Source organism: Bos indicus x Bos taurus, chromosome 15 (genome assembly GCF_003369695.1).
Source record: "Bos indicus x Bos taurus breed Angus x Brahman F1 hybrid chromosome 15, Bos_hybrid_MaternalHap_v2.0, whole genome shotgun sequence".
In the NCBI taxonomy this organism is placed as follows: Eukaryota; Metazoa; Chordata; class Mammalia; order Artiodactyla; family Bovidae; genus Bos; species Bos indicus x Bos taurus.
This window is the reverse complement of record NC_040090.1, coordinates 57,010,741-57,030,247: the sequence shown is the minus strand read 5'-3', so window position 1 is coordinate 57,030,247 and position 19,507 is coordinate 57,010,741. Positions and strand designations below refer to the sequence as shown.

General features: G+C 42.5%; 1 protein-coding gene across 2 annotated transcripts in view; it reads right to left on the bottom strand.

The window, feature by feature from the left end:
* Positions 1-17,071: 17,071 nt before the first annotated feature.
* BUD13 (BUD13 homolog) overlaps positions 17,072-19,507 on the bottom strand; it is a 144,196-nt gene continuing 141,760 nt past the window's right edge. For both annotated transcript variants that reach the window (XM_027563660.1, XM_027563658.1), the window contains exons 10-11: positions 18,278-18,374; positions 17,072-18,007 (exon numbers count right to left, since the gene is read on the bottom strand). In XM_027563660.1, the coding sequence (XP_027419461.1) occupies positions 17,966-18,007; positions 18,278-18,374 (139 nt within the window). In that variant the 3' untranslated portion in view covers positions 17,072-17,965. The remainder of the gene's footprint in view (positions 18,008-18,277; positions 18,375-19,507) is intronic.

Below are 19,507 nucleotides of genomic sequence, written 5' to 3'. Positions count from 1 at the left end.
CTAGCAGCCAGGGTCTCCTACTGGGCTTCCCACCATTCTTGGGGTCAAGCCTTGGAGATAATCCTCAGCTACAGAGGATGAGTGCAGAAGAATGGGTGGAAATGAGGGCGTGAGAGGACCAGAGTCCCTTGTCCAGACCTGACAGGGGAAAAGCGTAGGCTCTGCACCATCATATGGGGGTTGGCATGTGGACAGGCTGACAGCACATGTCAGGAGCTACCCAACTGCAGGAGGAAAGCAGGTAAAAGGGACTCAGAACTGAGTCACAGAAGGAGGTAAATGCAGTGCACAGGATGGGAAGCTACCTCCGGGAAGCCTGTACTACAGGGTGCTCCCTGCCTAGCAGATTTGTCCCAGTGAGCTTAGAACAGACAGATTCCCCTGTCCCAGGACATCAGGCCGGCCTTCCAGGGCTTGACTTCTGGACTGAGTCACACCCCATGTGACATCCCTGGGGGAGAGTTGGGACATGGGGAAGGGAAGACCTGGATAGCTGTCTTCAGTTTGTTCTTCCCTCCCTCAGTCAGGCAAAAGACGTGGGGCCACAGGCTGAATGCCTTCTAGCACGTGTGTGTCCTTTAAGTACAAATGAACGCAAGTCTCACCCCTTCTTCCATTCCCATTAGAATCAGCTATTTCTCTTTCCAAACGCACTCTCACCTTGAAATATTTCTGTTCACCCCAACATAAATTTATGTCTTACAACAGAAATCTCTGGGTTTCCCCAAATGTCTAACATAGGGACGGGAAACAGATTTCAAGTCACCTTCCAGTGCCAATAACTCCTTAGCCACTGTCTGAGATGCTGTGTTGAGAAGGCTTCTGAGGACTCTTCTTGACTCAGTGGGGGAACGTGCTGTAATCTAGTTTGATGTCTGCCATGGGAAAGCAAGATGGGACAGTGCGGCAGACTCCAGCTAACTACCACCCCTGGTGTAGCACATAACAGGCACTTAATAAGTGTTTAGTCAATTAATACATGAGCTCCAGAGGGTCAAAGGAAGGGTCATCCTTTCTTTCTGTAACTGCCTCCCCTGGGTTCTTTCTGTAACTGCCTCCAGACCCTCCAACCTGGGTCTGGAGTGACCTCATACCGTTTCGTCCCAAACCCGTCAGGTGTCCAGGCAGAGTGACCTCTAGAAGGAATTTTTTGGACTATTAAGTGCAGGGTTCTGGATAGGCAGCTCAACTTTGTCTCTCTGAGACTTTCTTCCTGCATCCTTGGCCCAGAAATCCATGTCAGTCTAGGGGTGTTCTGAGGCCAGAAATGGTTGTTACAGGACGGGACAGCCAGGCCTCTGTTCCCTGAGACTCTAAGTGGAGTCAGGCAGGCAATTCTCAGAAGCCCAAATCTTGAAGGTTCAAGAGGAAACTTCAACTCAGGTGGCCCAATTCTCATGCCCAGATCCAGCCAGCAGGACTATTAGAAGAGGTCATCAGGTTTTCCCCCAGTCCTCTCCTAGCAGACACCCAGACGGACCTCTCTGCTGGCAGGGTTCTGTTCCCCAGCCTCACAGAGCTTCTCAGCACCCCTGGTTCCAATCACCCCGCCCTCCCTTCCCCTGTCCAGGCAGAGCACAGCCTCACGCTCCACCGGGCAGGCTGGCGCCTCTGCCTCAACTCTCCTGAGCCCTCCAACGTTAGCCAGCTAACGAGAACGGATCTGACAGAGCAGGATTACCCACTCGGAGGGAGCCGACTGATTGTGTTTACTCCCAAACCTGGCCCTATTTAGTGGTCTGTGTGCATCATTAATCTTCTTCCACAATCCGTTCCCCATCTGCTCCCACTTTTTAATGAACTGCCACTTGTCGCACTCAATAAAATCAGCCCTTTGCAAGAATTTCAGCAACGATGGACGGACAGGGAAAGGCAGGAGACAACCAGCAACAGGCAACGGGGGAGAGGGAGGGAAAGGAGGCGGCGATAGAGATATCCCCGCGGGTTCGGAAACAGCGTCCAATCTGCACGGGCAAATGAATCATAGCACGCCTGGTGCTCTGGGCAGCCTTGCCCCCAAGCAAGGCTCTAATAACCATATCAGACCAGGGCACTGGCAATTCTTGCACCACACCCTGTCGGGCTGGGTTTGATCCGAGCCAGCCTGCTTTACACAATTATTTTCCTGGTCATGAATGGCGTAGGAGGCATGGGGATGGAATTTTCCAGACGGGGCTGCCAGCTCTAGGGATTCATCCGATACCAGGCTATTACCTCCTGATTACCTGACTTGGCAGTCAACCCACTCTGAGCTGTGAATCAACAGCAGGAAGGGTGCATGGGGAAGCTTAGGCTGCAAATTGCACTTTTCAATCACGTGTCAGAGGTGTAATGAGCGCTTCATCCAGGGGCTCCTAGGATGGGGAAGGGTGGATGGGGAGCATGAAGATGGGTGTCCCTGCTCTGCTTAGGAATCTCAGGGCTGGAGAAGTCACCACCAGGGTCATCTAGTTTGAGGTTCAAGAAGAAAACTGAGGGCTAAAGACGTGCTTCCCAGGTGGCACTAGTGGTAAAGAACCCGCCTGCCAATGCAGGAGACATAAGGGGTGCGAGTTCGATACCTGGGTTCGGAAGATTTCCCTGGAGGAGGGCATGGCAACCCACTCCAGTGTTCTTGCCTGGAGTAGTCCATAGGCAGAGGAGCCTGGTGGGCTACAGTCCATGGGGTCGCAAAGAACTGGACACAACTGAAGCAACTTAACATACAAAAGGGTGAAGGAACTTGCCCAAGGTCACTGCCTCAGTCCCCGGGGGTGGCTCTAACAAACTACCAAAAACAGCTGCCTGAGAAACAACAGACATTTGTTTCTCACAGCTCTAGAGGCTTGGAAGTCCAAAATCAAGGTTCCAGCAGATCTGGTGTCTGGTAAGGGCCCACTTTCTGGTTCATGCTGCTGCTGCTGCTGCTAAGTTGCTTCAGTCGTGTCCGACTCTTAGCGACCCCATGGACTGCAGCCTACCAGGCTCCTCCGTTCATGGGATTTTCCAGGCCAAGAGTACTGGAGTGGGGTGCCATTGCTCTTCTTCTGGTTCATAGATGGCCATTTTTTTCCCATGCCCGAGTGGCTGAAGGAGCAAAGGAGCTCTCTGGGGCCTCTTTCATAAGGGCACTATTCCCTTCATGACCTAGTCACCACCCCCCAAAGGCTCTAATACCATCACCTTGCAATACCATCACATCTGTTGTTGTTGTTCAGTCATGTCTGACTCTTCACGACCTGATGGACTACAGCATACCAGGCTTCTTTGTCCTCTACTATCTCCCAAAATTTGCTCAAATTCATGTCCATTGAGTCAGCAATGCTATCTATCTCATTCTCTGCCACCCTCTTCTCCTTCTACCTTCAGTCTTTCCCGGCAACAGGGTCTTTTCCAATGAGTCAGCTCTTTGAATCAGGTGGCCAAATTATTAGAGCTTCAGCTTCAGCCTCAGTCCTTCCAATGAATATTGAGGGTTGATTTCTTTTAAGATTGACTGGTTTGATCTCCTTGCAGTCTCCATCACATTGGGCGTTAGTATTTAACATGCTGGGCATTTAGAGTCAGGGAATGACCCAAAGAGTCAGTCTGTAGTGGGACACAGTGGCAGTCAGCATGTGGGCCATTGGGGGTGGGGGTTGGATCCCAGGGCTGACCTTCTCTCACATGGGGAGTAAGGCACAGGAGTCAGACTCTGCCTTCTTGCGGACCCTTTCCTTCAATATCAGAAGCTCTAATACCTTCTTCCTGAAGGCTCTTTCCCAAATAGTTTCTGGATATTTGCTGAGCAGGACAGAGAAGTATTGGGATCTAGAAGCAGTCTTGGCCTCACTGGCCCAGGTGTCTAAGAAGCCTGGGCCTCAAGTGCCCACCGAGTCAATGGCTACCTCACCCTCTCAGTCTGGGCCACAGAGCTCCTGCCTCAGAGTTTGGTCAGTCAGTGGATCTGTGCACAAGTATGAACACGTATCATACCACAAGCTACTGACACACAGGCCAGATGTACAGTCTGCCTGAAGCTCAAGGGGCTTTGGGCTTGCAGTTCAAGGGGTTTCCCATCCAGAACTTCAGTTCCCCACTGGGACCCTGGTCATCCCCTCCCTGACAAATAGGATTCTGCTCCTGGGGCCTGCCAACACTGCATGGCTCTGTACCCCACGCCCCACCACCACCACCGCCACCACTGGACTGCCAGCTCCATCAGGCAGAGTCGTGAAGTGTCCTCTTCATGCCTTATCCTCAGCATCCCAAACAGTGCCTGCCAGGTGCCCAAATAAATATTTATTGAGGAAGCAGATGACAAAGGGCTTCTCTGGTGGCTCAGTGGTTAAGAGTAAGCCGACTACCATGACTAATGAAGAGTTCACATAGCAATGAAGACCAGCGCTGTGAAAAATACACTATTAAGTTTAAAAAAAAAGCAGATGGCCAAATAGATGGATGAATCGAAGGCCCAGAACCACCTCACTTTGCATGTCGCCTGCCTTTGGGGTCTTAGAGGCTCCTTCCTCCTCTCTCATCTCCTTGGTCTCTCTAAGGCTGCTCCCATAACCCTCTCAGTATTGAGCTGGGAAAGGCTGGAGCTTGGGGGTCCAGCCCTGAAGCTGCCTCCTTCTCCTGAGCCCAGCCTGCGCCTGGACCACTTTCTCCCATGCCTCACCCACCAGTGCTCCCCAGGTTCCCCTCGCTCAAGGTGGAGTCACCAGGAGTGTGAAAGGAAAATGATCCTACTTACAGCGTTTGCTCTGGTCTCCAGAGCCGCCCTGGCCTGGCTGACACTGCACAGCCCTGTTTCTGCTCCAGCCACCCTCCCTCTTCAGCACAGATGCTCTGGGCTCAGAAACAGTGTGCCTACCCCCAGATTTTGCCCACATCTGTGAAAGAAAGTACCACTTGAGACAAAGAGTCCTTTGAAAGTCACAACTGAGAGAGAATAGAAAGGAAAGTCAGAGTGCCAATTTCCCATTTGCAGAAATGCAGGGAAGGACCAGAGACCAGTGGCTCCCTGGTCCTTCCCCAGCCCTGGGGACATCAGAGAAGCAAGAGGGAGAAACGAAGGCAAGATTGAAATAGTGACCATGAGACAGATGGAGAGTGCCCTATGGTGCCTTGGAAAGGAGATGCCAGCTCACCCCATCACCACCATGGGGCAGAAAACTTCAGAGCAAGCCCAGGGTGGGCCATCAGGAGAGTTACATCCAGGTGGACATTGAGAGCCCCCCCACAACCACACACACACACACAAATACACACAACCACACACACCCATACACACACACACATATACACACACCATAAAGACTAGGATTAAAACTTAAGGCAGTTAGTTCCCTGGGGGTCAGGGTCACCTAACAGAGAAGGGGATGGTGGTGGTTCCATAAACAGTGATCGGACACTGGCTATACTACCGGGGTTCTGCACATTGCTGTTCACTTATCCATCCTCCCACCACCCTAACAAACCCTAAAGTTCCCTGAAGTGGCACCAGGTGGGGGTGAGATTCATCTGCTCCCTGCTCAGTACGTGTAACAGCCAAGATAACTGACACCTCTGGAGAATATCAGTTCACAAAGGAAAATGATAAAGTATCTGAGGAAGGCAACCCTTTTTTATTAAAAAAAAAAGATAAGAAAGTACAGCAGACAAAAATTGAATTAAAAGAATAAACAGAACAAGAATTTAAAATAACTTTATAATAATGATTCTCTAAGAGATATGGGAAGGCACTGGTGAATGAAGCAGGAACACACAGCTTCTAAAAAGGGGCAATTGAAAATTCCAGTAGGATAAACATCATGGTTGAAATAAAGAAGCCAGTAGATGAGTTGAACAGCAGAACAGATGCAGCTAAAGAACTAGAAGAGTAGATCAATGCTAAACAGCACCATAAAGGGATAAAGAGTTGTAAAATGTAAAAGTAAAGATATATGAAACACAGAAGTAAAAATGTCAATATATATTTAATAGCAATCCTCCAAAGAGAAAAAAATGAACAGTGGGGAGAAATATTTCCAAGGAATAATGATTGAGAACTCATAATTAAAGGAAGTTGAAACACTTCAGATTGAAAAGGCTTATATAGTGCCTCATACAGGATGAATCTGGGGGGGAGGGGGGGTGGAACTCTAGACATTCTATTGAGTAACTTAAGATCAAAAGTAATAGGTAAAAGTTTTAAACCTTCCAAAAGAGCAGATAAACTACATATGAACAAGAATCAAATCAATGTCAGACTTTTCAATAGTGATCCTAAATACCAAAGAAAAAAAGAGCAATACAGTAATATTTTCAGTGTGCAGAAAAAATAAAAAACCTTTAAACCTATAATTTCACATCCAAGTAACTCCTATTTAAAAATAAGATCAAAATGAAGGATAGTAAGAGGCAGGTGAGATCTCAGACTATTCTCTTTAGAAACTCGGAGACGGTCAGTCAGTTCAGTTGCTCAGTCTTATCCAACTCTTAGTGACGCCATGGACTGCAGCACTCTAGGCTTCCCCATCTATCAACTCCCGGAGCTTGCTCAAACTCATGCCCATCGAGTTGGTGATGCCATCCTACCATCTCATCCTCTGTCATCCCCTTCTCCTCTTCTCCTGCCTTTAATCTTTCCCAGCATCAGGGTCTTTCCGCAGGTGGACCCTTTACCACTGTGCCACCTAGGAAACCAGAGTGCAACCATCACAATCTAGAAGTAAAATTTTAAGCAAACCTAACATGGTAAGACAGACTTCTCAGATGGCACTAATGCCAATGCAGGAGACATAAGAGACACAGCTTCAACCCCTGGATCGAGAAGATCCCCTGGAGGAGGACATGGCAACCCACTTCAGTATTCTTGCTTGGAGAATCCCATGGACAAAGGAGACTGGTGGGCTACAGTCCAAAGGGCTGCAAAGAATTGAACATGACTGAAGCTACTTAGCCGGAGAAGGCAATGGCACCCCACTCCAGTACTCTTTCCTGGAAAATCCGTGGACGGAGGAGTCTGGTGGGCTGCAGTCCATGGGGTTGCTAAGAGTCGGACATGACTGAGCGACTTCACTTTCACTTTTCACTTTCCTGCATTGGAGAAGGAAATGGCAACCCACTCCAGTGTTGTTGCCTGGAGAATCCCAGGGACGGGGGAGCCTGGTGGGCTGCCGTCTATGGGGTCGCACAGAGTCGGACACGACTGAAGCCACTTAGCAGCAGCAGCAGCAGCAGCTACTTAGCACGCACACAGGCAACATGGTGAGACAAGGTGAGAATCATCACTGAAGTTAGAGAAGCCTGTTAAGGACTATATTCAGGGGAATAGAAAAATATGAATATACTTCAGAACTTAAGGGGGAAAGGGTCATTAGAAGTCTTAAAGGGGATTTCCCTGGTAGCTCAGTGGTAAAGAACCAGCCTTCAAAGCAGGGGATGCAGGTTTGATCCCTGGTCCAGGAAGATTCCACGGGGTCCGAGAAGATTTCACGTGCCACGGAGCAACTAAGCCCTCATGCTGCAACTAAGACCCAATGTAAATTTTAAAAATAAATAAAGAAGTCTTAAAAGGGCAACCAACAGAAAAATTAAAAATAGAATGAATTACTTTTGACCACTCAGCTTTTACAAGGTTATGCTACAGTAACAAGCAACTCCATCTCAGTGGCTTGCAACAATAAAGGTTTATTTCTCATTCAGGTGTTGGCTGCAGGCCAGCTACTGCAGGTGTGTTTGATATATCTCCCCATTCCAGAACCTGGCTGACAGAACAAGCCTTATCTCAGCCTCAAGGCAGAGAAAAACGTGCAGTAAAGGAACCACACGATGGTACTTAATGCTTCTGCTCAGAAATCATGGTCAGATCTTTCTGACTCATATTCCATTTGTCAAGTAAATCTCAAGCCGTGCTTGATGTTAACAGAATAGGAAAGTATAATCAACTCATAGAGAAAGGCAGCAAGTCACAGCAAAAGGCAGGAATGTATAATCTTCCTGAGGGGAGGATGGGCACATCTTTGAAACCAGGAAAAGAAAATTCACTCTAATTCATGTAAGGCATAAAATGGGAGAGGGGCTAGAAAAGTATATAAGTCATGACATAAGAGAGAAGAAATCAGTACTAAAATAAGTAAAAATTATAACAAAGATAGGGGGCTTCCCTCATGGCTCAATAGTAAAGAATCGCCTGCCAGTGCAGGAGACACAGGTTCAATGATCCCTGGTTTGGGAAGATCCCATGTGTTGTGGAACAACTGAGCCAGTGTGCCACAACTATTAGCCTGTCTTCTACAGCCCACATGGAGAAGGAAATGGCAACCCACTCCAGTACTCTTGCCTAGAGAATCTCGTGGACAGAGGAGCCTGGTGGGCTGCTGTCCATAGGGTCACACAGAGTCAGACACGATTGAAGCGACTTAGCATGCATGCACGCATTGGAGAAGGAAATGGCAACCCACTCCAGTGTTCTTGCCTGGAGAATCCCAGGGACAGAGGAGCCTGGCGGGCTGCCGTCTATGGGGTCGCACAGAGTCGGACACGACTGAAGCGACTGAGCAGCAACAGCAGCAGCTACAGCCCATGAGCCACAACTACTGGAGCCCATGCGCCCAAGAGCCCCCTCAACAAGAGAAGCTCCTCAACAAGAGAAGCCACTGCAATGAGAAGCCACGCACGCCAACAAAGAGTAGCACGGCCTCTCCTCACCACCCACACGCAACAACGAAGACCCAGTGCAGCCAAAAATAAACAAACACTTTTTTAAAAAAGAAGTAAGTGGTAACATTCAACTTTTTAAAAAAAAATAACAAAGATATGGAATCACATATGTGTTGAATTTTCTTGAAAAAAGCAAGAGCCAGTAATATATTTTCTATAAGAGATATGTTTAAAAACAAAATTTAGTTCTCCAGTCTGGATAAGGTAGTGTAGATCCATTTTCCTGCTCTTTCCCAACTCAATGCTATAAAACCTGGAAATCATGCCAGAAGCAAAGGTGCTGAAAGGCTGAGTTTACATAGGACCCTGAGACTCATAACATAATATATAAAATGTCCAGGAAACAATTTAAAGTCAACCGTCATACCAAGAATCAAGAAAAATCACAGTTTGAATTTTAAAAGGCAATCAACTATGCCAACACTGAGATGAATCAGATGTTGGAATTGTCTGACAACATATTTCTAAAGAACTATCATAAAATGCTTCAATAATTAATTAGAAATTCTCCTGAAACAAATGAAAACAATAGACAATCTCAGCAAAGACTAAAGTTATTTTTTGAGAAAACCAAAGGACATTATAGGGTTTTAAAATAACAGAAATATTTTTAAATTTTTAAAACCTCAGTGGATGAGCTCAGTGAAAGAGTAAAGATGATAGAGGATAAAATCAGTGAACTTGAGCACAGATAAATAGATTTCACACAACTGAAATGATGGAGAGAAAATACAAAACAAAAAAAAAAAAAACAAAAAAATGAGCAGAGCCTCCAGGATGTGGGGAATAATAACGAAAGATCCAACATTCAAATAATCAGAGCCCTGATATGAAAGAAGAGAGTGTGTCTGAAAGATTATTTAAAGAAATACAGCTGAAAACTCTTCAAACATGGCCAAGGAAACAAACCTACAGATTCAAGAAGCTGAGCAAACAGAATAAACTCAAAAAAATTCAGGCCAAGAAGCATCATAATTAAACTTCTGAAAACCAAAGACAAATCAAATTTTTGAAAGCAGTCAGAGAGAAATGACACATGACCTATAGGGGAACACCAATTCAAATCCACCAAATGACAGTGGATTTTTCATCTGAAATCATGGAGGTCAAAAGGATGTGGCACAACATTTTTCAAGTTCTCAAAGAAATGAACTACCAACTACAAATTCCATGTCCAGTGAAAATACTCCTTTAGGAATGAAGAGAAAATAAAGACATTCTCAGACAAAGAAAAACAAAAAGAATGCTTTGCTACCAGAGCTGAGACCTACACTTAAGAGATGGACAAAAGAAATTTCTTCAAACAGAAAGGAAATTATTTTAAAAGAAGAAGAATCTTGGAGCATCAGGAAGGAAGAACAAAAAATAATGGTGCATACAAAGTACTATCTTATTCCTCATACTTGATGACTGAAACAAAAATTGTAACATCACCTGATACTCAAGCTCCTGAAATTTGGAGAATTCATGCAAACACTTCAAAAATAATTAACACCACTTTTACACAGCTCTACTAAAAACAGAAAAGGAGGAAAATTTCCCCAATTCTACAAGGCCAGTTTTGGTAACAAAACTAGACAAAGAAAATACAAAAAAAGGAAAACTATGGACGCGTATCTCTCACAACTAGGAAAAATCCTCAGTAAAATGGCAAACTGAACCCAACAACATATAAAAAGAATTATAATATGACTGAGTGGGATTTATTCTAGGTTTGCAAAGCTAGTTCAGCATTCAAAAATCAATGTAGTCCACTATCAATAAGCACACAGAAGCAGAAATTTAAAAGCACAATACCATTTACTCCAAAGAATGAAATATTTAGGCATAAGTTTAACAAAATATATGCAGAATCTGTATCCTGAAATATACAAAATGCTGATGAAACACATTAAAGAAGATCCAAAATAACTGACGGAGAAGGCAATGGCACCCACTCCAGCACTCCTGCCTGGAAAATCCCATGGGCGGAGGAGCCCGGTGGGCTGCCGTCCACGGGGTCTCAAAGAGTCGGACACAACTGAGCGACGTCACTTTCACTTTTCACTTTCCTGCATTGAAGAAGGAAATGGCAACCCACTACAGTGCTCTTGCCTGGAGAATCCCAGGGACGGTGGAGCCCGGTGGGCTGCCGTCTATGGGTTCGCACAGAGTCGGACACGACTGAAGCGACTTAGCAGCAAAATAACTGAAGAGACACACCAGGTTCACTGACTGGGAAGACTCAACATAGTAAAGATGTCAATGCTCCTGAAATTGATCTACAGGTTGAATGCAATTCTTATCAACACGTTTTTTTTTGTAAACAAAGAAACAGTAAGATGAGAGTGAGAGATTTATTATAAGGAATTGGCTAACATGATTATGGAGGCTGATAAGTCCCAAGATCCACAGCTGAGAGGGAAGCTGAGAGGGGGACTTCCCTGGTAGCGCAGTGGCTAAGACTCCATGCTCCCAATGCAGGGACCCAGGTTTGATCACTGGTCAGGGACCTAGATCCCCCATGCTTTCTCCCAACCCTAGTTTTCAGATGTTTAATTATGATGTTTCTTGTACAGTTCCTGTCTGAGTCCAAGCCTGAAGACAGGGGAAGATTGATGTTTCAGCTTGAACACAGGCAGAGAGAGAACAAATTCTCCCTTACTGAGTCTCAGTTCTATTCAAGACTTCAGTGCTTTGGATGAGGCCAACCAGCTTTAGGGGTGGGCAATCTGCTTTACTCATTCTAGGGATACAAATGTTAATCTCATCTGGAATATCCACACACCCTCACAGACACACCCAGAATAATGGTTAATCAAATATCTGGGCAAGGTGACATATAAAAAAAAAAAAAAAGACAAAAATAAAATTTAAAAATTAACCATCACAGTGGACAAGCTTATTCTAAAATTTATAGTTGGCCCTCTGTATGCACAGATGTGGAACCCACAGATATGGAGAGCTGACTGTATGACACCAGTTGATATAAGAGAGGAGCATCTGAGGATTTGGTATCTGCTCCATGGGTGGGGGGTGCAGAACCAATGTCCTAAAGATAATGAGGGATGACTGTATGTGAAAGGGCACAGGCTCTTGAATTGCTAAAACAATTATGACGATGAAGAATAAAGTGAGAGAAATCACTCTTCCTGATATTAAAAATTACTTTATATCCATAGCAATCAGGACAATGTGGTATTGACAAAGAGATAAACTCATAGATCAATGCAACACAAGAGAGAACCCAGAAACAGATTCACACAAATACACTTAACCGATTTTTGACAAATAACAAAAGCAATTCGATGGAAGAAGAATAATGTTCTCAACAAATGATGCTGGGACAAGTGGATGTCCATAAGCAAAAAAATGACCTAAATCTGACAGCTGATACAAATTAACTCAAAATGGATCACAAATTTAAGTGTATAGTTGTAGAACTATAAAACTTTTATTTGGAAAAAAAAGTATGAGAAAAGTCTCCTGGTTCTAGAGCTGGGTAATGTTCTTAGATTTGATACCAAACATAAGATTTGTAAAGGAAAAACCTGATATATTAAATTTCATAGATATTAAAAACTTTTGTTCCGTGAAAGTCTATATGACAAGTTACACAATGGAAAGAATATTTGCAAACCACATCATAATAAAAGAATGGCATCTAGAAAATATAAAGAAAATACACATATACAATTAGAAACAACTAATGTTGGAGAAATTGGATGCCCATAAGCAAATATATAATTAGAAAATGAGCAGACTACATGAACAAACACTTCACCAAAGAGGACAAACAGATGGTAAACAGGCACAGGAAAGATGTTTAACATCATTAACCATCAAACAAACGCAAATTAAAACCACAATGAGATGTCGCTGCCTACCTCTCATTATGACTAAAATAAGAAACAGGAACACCACCAAATGCTGGGAAAGATGTGGAAAACCTGGGTCACTCATACATTGCTGATGAGAAGTAAAATGGTACTGCCACTCTGGAAAGTAGTTTCTTGTAAAACTAAACAAGCAATTACCATATAGCCCAGCAATTCCACTCTTGATCTCAGTGGCGGTGGGGGGGGGGGGGGGGGGGGGGGCGGGCCTGTAGGGGGAATGTATGTTTACAAAAAAAAAAAAATTGTACACAAATAATAGCTTAGTTTGTAATAGCCAAACAATGGACATTTCAGATGTCTTTCAATAGATGAAGGACAAACTGCAATGCAGACATACTGTGGAACACTATACTTAGCAATTAAAAACAATGAACTATTGGGACTTCCCTAGGGGTCCAGTGGTTAAGACTCCCCACTTCCACTGCAGGGGGCACAGGTTCGATCCTTGGTTGGGGAACTAAGATCCCACATGCCACATGGTCTGGCCAAAAAACAAATTAGAATATCAGTGTATCATTAAAAAAAAAAAAAGAATGAATTATTGATACACAGAACTTGGATAAATCTCCTGAGAATTATGCCAAGTGAGAAAAGTCAGTCTCAAAATTTTACATATTACATGATTCCATTTAAATAACATCTCTTTCAACAACAAATTGGTGGTTGCCAGGGATCAGGAATAGTTGGGGAGGGAAGATGGAGGTGGATGTGACTACGAAAGGACAATAAGGATCCTCGTGGTAACAGAGCTGTTTGGCATTTGACTGTGGTGGTGGATACACAAACCAACAGGTGTGATAAAACTGTAAAGAACTAAATGTGCACACACAAAGATTTAACCATCCACACCCACACAAATGAGCACAAGTAAAAGTGAGAACTTCTGAATAAGGAATAAGATGGGTGGATTGTATCAATGTCAATATCTTGCTTGTGAAATTATACTACCGTTTTATATAACATTATTATTAGGGGAAACTGGTTGAAGTGTACACTGAGTGGATCTCCCCATATCTCATATAATGTATGTGAATCAACAATTATCTCAAAAATTTTAATTAAAAAAACAAAATCTATAGAAAAGTTGAAAAATAAAGATATGATATGGCAGAAATGGAAGACTGTCAATTATATTCATTCTTCCCCTCTTCTATATCTTACAACTTCAACTGGACACATGGGCTTCCAGGAATAGACTCCATTTCCCAACTTCTTTTGAAACTAAGAGTGGCCTGTAACTAAATTCCAATCTTGGGATATAAGCAGTAATAATGTATTCAACTTCCAGAAAGTATTCTTTTTCTTTTTTCCAGGAAGTATTCTTAAAGAAAGGGTGGCACTTCCCTGGTAGTCCAGTGGCTAAGATTCCATGCTCCCAATGCAGGGGACCCAGGCTCAATCCCTAGTCAGGGAACTAGATCCCACACACCGCAGCAAAGACCAAAGATCATGTGTGTGCCATAACTAAGACCCAGCACAGCCAAAAAAATTAAATCAACAGAAATTAAAAGAAAAAAAAAAAAGCAGGCATGCCTTCTCCTTCCCCTTCTTACTAAATCATGAACACAAAGGACATAACCTAGGAAGGACTATGTCCTTGTGGAAAGACTCTGGGTCCCTAAGGACTTCATGTAGTTTCCATAACTGGTCTCATCTGCCTATGTTTAATTAAAAAGAAATAAACTTCTATCGTGTTTAAGCAGTACCAGCCTAGGCTGCTTCTGGCTTTTATGAAATAAATTTCTACCTTTTGGGGACACTGGTATTTTAGGCTTTCTCTGACTACAGTTGAATCTGAACCTAATTAATACAAATAAAAGATATTCCATGGAGAAATAAATCACAGGTTTATTTTAAGACCAGGTAGAATTCCAGGCCAAAAAGAAAACTACAAGAGACAAAGAAGGAAGTTATAAACTATAAAAGAACAATCAGTTCAGTTCAGTCGCTCAGTCGTGTCCGACTCTGCTCATGGATGGCAGCACGCCAGGCTTCCCTGTCCATCACCAACTCCCAGAACTTGCTCAAACTCATGTCCATCGAGTCGGTGATTCCATCTAATCATCTCATCCTCTGTCGTCCCCTTCTCCTCCTGCCTTCAATCTTTCCCAGCATCAGGGTCTTTTCTAGTGAGTCAGTTCTTCGCATCAAGTGGCCAAAGAATTGGAGTTTCAGCTTCAGCATCAGTCCTTCCAATGAATATTCAGGACTGATTTCCTTTAGGATGGACTGGTTGGATCTCCTTGCAGTGCAAGGGACTCTCAAGAGTCTTCTCCAACACCACAGTTCAAAAGCATCAATTCTTCAGTGCTCAGCTTTCTTTATAGTCCAACTCTCACATCCATACATGATTAACAGAAAAATCATAGCCTTGACAAGATGGATCTTTGTTGGCAGAGTAATGTGGCTGCTTTTTAATATGCTGTCTAGGTTGGCAATAGCTTTTCTTCCAAGGAGCAAGCATCTTTTAAGTTAATGGCTGAAGTCACCATCTGCAGTGATTTTGGAGCCCCCCAAAATAAAGTCTCTCACTGTTTCCATTGTTTCCCCATCTATTTGCCATGAAGTGATGGGACTGGATGCCATGATCTTAGTTTTCTGAATATTGAGTTTTAAGTCTACTTTTTCACTCTCCTCTTTCACTTTCATCAACAGGCTCTTCAGTTCCTCTTCATTTTCTGCCATAAGGGTGTTATCATCTGCATATCTAAGGTTATTGACATTTCTCCTGGCAATCTTGATTTCAGCTTGTGCTTCATCCAGCCCAGCATTTCTCATGATGTACTCTGCATATAAGTTAAATAAGCAGGGTGACAATATACAACCTTGACGTACTCCTTTCCTGATTTGGAACCAGTCTGTTGTTCCATGTCCAGTGCTAACTGTTGGTTCTTGACCTGCATACAGATTTCACTGATGGTAAGGTGGTCTGGTATTCCCATCTTTCAGAATTTTTCAGTTTGCTGTGATCCACACAGTCAAAGGCTTTGGTATAGTCAATAAAGCAGAAGTATATGTTTTTCTGCAATTCTCTTGCTTTTTCTATGATCCAACAGATGCTGGCAATTTGATCTCTGGTTCCTCTACTTTTTCTAAATACAGCTTGAACATCTGGAAGTTCACAGTTCATGTACTGTTGAAGCCTCACTTGGAGAATTTTGAGCATTACTTTGCTAGCGTGTGAGATGAGTGTAATTGTGTGGTAGTTTGAATATTCATTGGCATTGCCCTTCTTTGGGATTGGAATGAACACTGACCTTTTTCAGTCCTGTGGCCACTGCTGAGTTTTCCAAATTTGCTGGTATATTGAGTGCAGCACTTTAACAGCATCATCTCTTAGGATTTGAAATAGCTATAGCTCAACTGGAATTCCATCAACATATCAGGACAATAAAGATCATGAATATATGTGTGTTTAATAATACAGTAGCAAAGGCTATAAAGCAACAGCTGACAAGTACTATGGGAAAACGAGACACATGAGAAACTTCAGTTAAGGAATTTAACACAGTCCTCTCAGAAACCAACAGATCAAGAAGACAAAAATGACAAGATAGACTTGAATAATAGAACTGATCATTTTGAACTGAGATACAATGAAGAACTTTACACCCAAGACATGAGGAATGTGTATTAGTTCATATGTGCAGTGCTGTGCTTAGTCACTCAGTCGTGTCCGACTGGTTGCAAACCTGTGGATGGGAGCCTGCCAGGTTCCTCTGTCCATGGGATTCTCCAGGCAAGAACACTGGAGTGGGTTGCCAAGCCCTCCTCCATGGGATCTTCCTAACCCCGGGATTGAACCCAGGTTCCCGCATTGCAGGCAGATTCTTTACTGTCTGAGCCACCAGTGAAGCCCTTAGCTCACACAGGACACTCCAAAAAATACACCTTGAGCTAGGCTACAAAGGATGATGATTCAACTATTTCCAAAGACCATAATAAAAATAGGAATCAATACAAAAGACAGGCTTTTATTCATCTCAAAGGTATAGAAACTGAAAAAGCAAGCTACTTAATAACACTTTATATTAAACAGGAAATAATAGGGGAAATTACAAAATACTTAGAACTGAATGACAATAAAAACACTACATGTCAAAATTTGTAAGACTAAAGAAAGACTTTAGGAAAATTAATGGCTTTAACTACACTTACCAGAAAACAACAAAGATGGAAATAATGAGCTAAGTAACTCAGGAATTTACAAAAAAAGAAAAGATTACAGAGTAAACTCAAAGAATAAAACTATAAAAGAAAAAAGGGGATAAAAATCAATAAAAATGACTTAAGTTAAAATGTCACCTTATTGCAACTCCTAATGAATTAATTGATCTAGCCATTTATCATCAATGGCTCCTAAAACCAATAAAACAGAGTCAACCAGACACTGTCATTATGTTCCTCTTAAAGGAAGAACATAACCCACTTACAAGGCAGTCATGTAAAAAAATGTGTGTATATATAGATATCAATATGGATAGACAGGTTAAATGTAGATAGAGATAGATTTAGATATACATGTATAGACAGATAGGTCAAATTTTATTCACTCTCTAGATCTAACTGCAAATTTGATGGAAATTTCATGAAAGCTCAATCACCTCTAAATTCAATGAAAGTTCAATCAAAATTCCAGCAATTTTTTATAAAGCTGATAAATTGATTCCAAAATTAATATGTAGAAAAATGAAGGTTTGAAAGTCCACAAATACCTAAATCAATTTTTTGAAAGAGCAAAGCATGCTGATTTGCTGTAGCAGGTATTAGTACATAATATAGAGCTATATAATTTTTAAAATGTTTGCTTATAACTCAAGAACAGACATAAATCCAATGGAGAAGAGAAAATGCCTACATATATATAGGAACTTAATATATGATCAAGATAACATCACAAACAAGTAGGAAAAGGATGACTTATTTAGTTGATAATTTGCCCAAAAAAGCCTCTATCTCATACCATATACAAAGGTGAATTCCAGGAAGAGTAAAGACCTAAAATTGAAAGGCAAAATAACAGGTAAAATAGAATAAAAACAAATAAAACTCTTCTTGTGATCTTTGTCAGGGATGAAACTTCATCATCAAAACCCAAAGAGCAAAAACCATAAGGCAAAAACTGATTGACTTGACTATTAACTACCAAAGATTTATGTTAACTGAAAGGATGCTACATTCATTTCGAAGGGCTGCCATAAGAGAATACCACAACTAAGGAGCTTAAAACCGAAATGTATTGTCTAATCATTCTAGAGGCAATAAGTCTGAAGGCAAGGTGTCATCCAGGCTTTTTCCCATTGAAACTTTTAGGGGAGAATCTTCCCATGCTTCTTCTCGCTTCTGGTTTTTGCCAGCATTCCTTGGCATTCTTTGATTTCTAGGTGATCACTCCAATCTCTGCCTTTATCACCACAAGCTCATCTTCTCCCTGTGTGTCTCTGTTTTTGTATGGTATTTTCCTGTTATAAGATATAAGTCATATAGGATTTATAATCACAAGACCTGATTTCCAAATAAGGTCACATTCACAGATACTGGGGGTTATGACTTCAACATGTCTTTCTGGGGAATACTATTCAACCCACTATAGTCTACTCTATACCCTCCACCCCAAATTTACATCCTACCCACATGCAAAATACATTCACCCCATCCTAACACTCACAAGTCTTAACTCATTCCAGCAACAATTCTAAGTCTAAAACCTTATTTAAACATTATCAACTCACCAAGTTCCAAATCTCATCATCTAAATCAGGTATAGATGAGATTCTGGGTATGATCCATTTGGGGACAAAATTCCTCTCCATCTGTGGACCTGTGAAACTAGAAAACAAGTTATCTACTTCCAAAATATAATAATGGGACAGACATAGAATAAACATACCCATTCTAAAAGGGAAGAATTTAAAAGAGTAGAATGGAGTAGGAAATGACAACCCTTCCAGTATTCTTGCCTGGAAAAGTCCATGGACAAAGGAGCCTGGTCGGCTACAGTCCTTGTGGGTCTCAAAGAGTTGGATACAACTAAGTACACACATACGGAGAAATAAAAAGGTCACCATTCTCAAACAAGTCTGAATCCCAGAAGAACAAATTCAAGGTCTGAAGTTAGTTCTCTGTGGCTTGATGCCCTGTCCTCTGGGCCTGTAAAGACAGCTGTTGCTTCTTTGGTCTCTGCCTTTGTATCTGTGGATCTGTGATCTCAAAGTCACTCATCTTTTTCTTCAAGAGTAGCACGTGTGTGGTTGAATAGCTCTGTCCCCTACTTTCCTTTCCAGATTAACAGAATCCCAGAAGTCTGGCAGCTTTCTTTGTTTTATCTAGTCTTTGCCCCTTTCAGTGCAAGCTGACAGTGTTTCTACCAGCATAAATTTTCACAAACCTTGTGCATCTCCTGTGTATGTCAAAGACATCTATGCCATTAGACACACCTGGTCCCCACAGAGACTCTCCACATAATCCTGCCCCTATTTCTGGCTTCTGCTGAGATCTGGTTTGACCCATTAGTCATCTACCTAACTCTTTTCAGCAAAATGCTGTTCAAGGCACACCCTTGGTGCACCCTGCAGAGTGTGCTTACTCAACATTGAATTTTCTAATTTTGACAATCAGGAGGAGCCAAGAAACTCCCAAACCATCAAGTTCTGGTTCCTTAATTTTGAACAATTTCTTTCTCAATTTATCTCTTTCTTCTTGGAACTTGCTATCAGCAATAAAGAGAAACCAAGCCACACCCTCCACAATTTGCTTGGAAATCTAAATACCTAAGTTGAGTCCTGATTTTTACCCAACAACAGAACATAAATCAGCCAAATTTTTTACTACTTTATAATAAGAATTGCTCTTTTTCCAATTTCCAATAACATGGTCCTCGTTTTCTTCTCAGGCCTCATCAGAAACACCTTTAATGTTCCTATTTCTTGCACCATTCTATTCAAGATGATGATTGTGTTCTC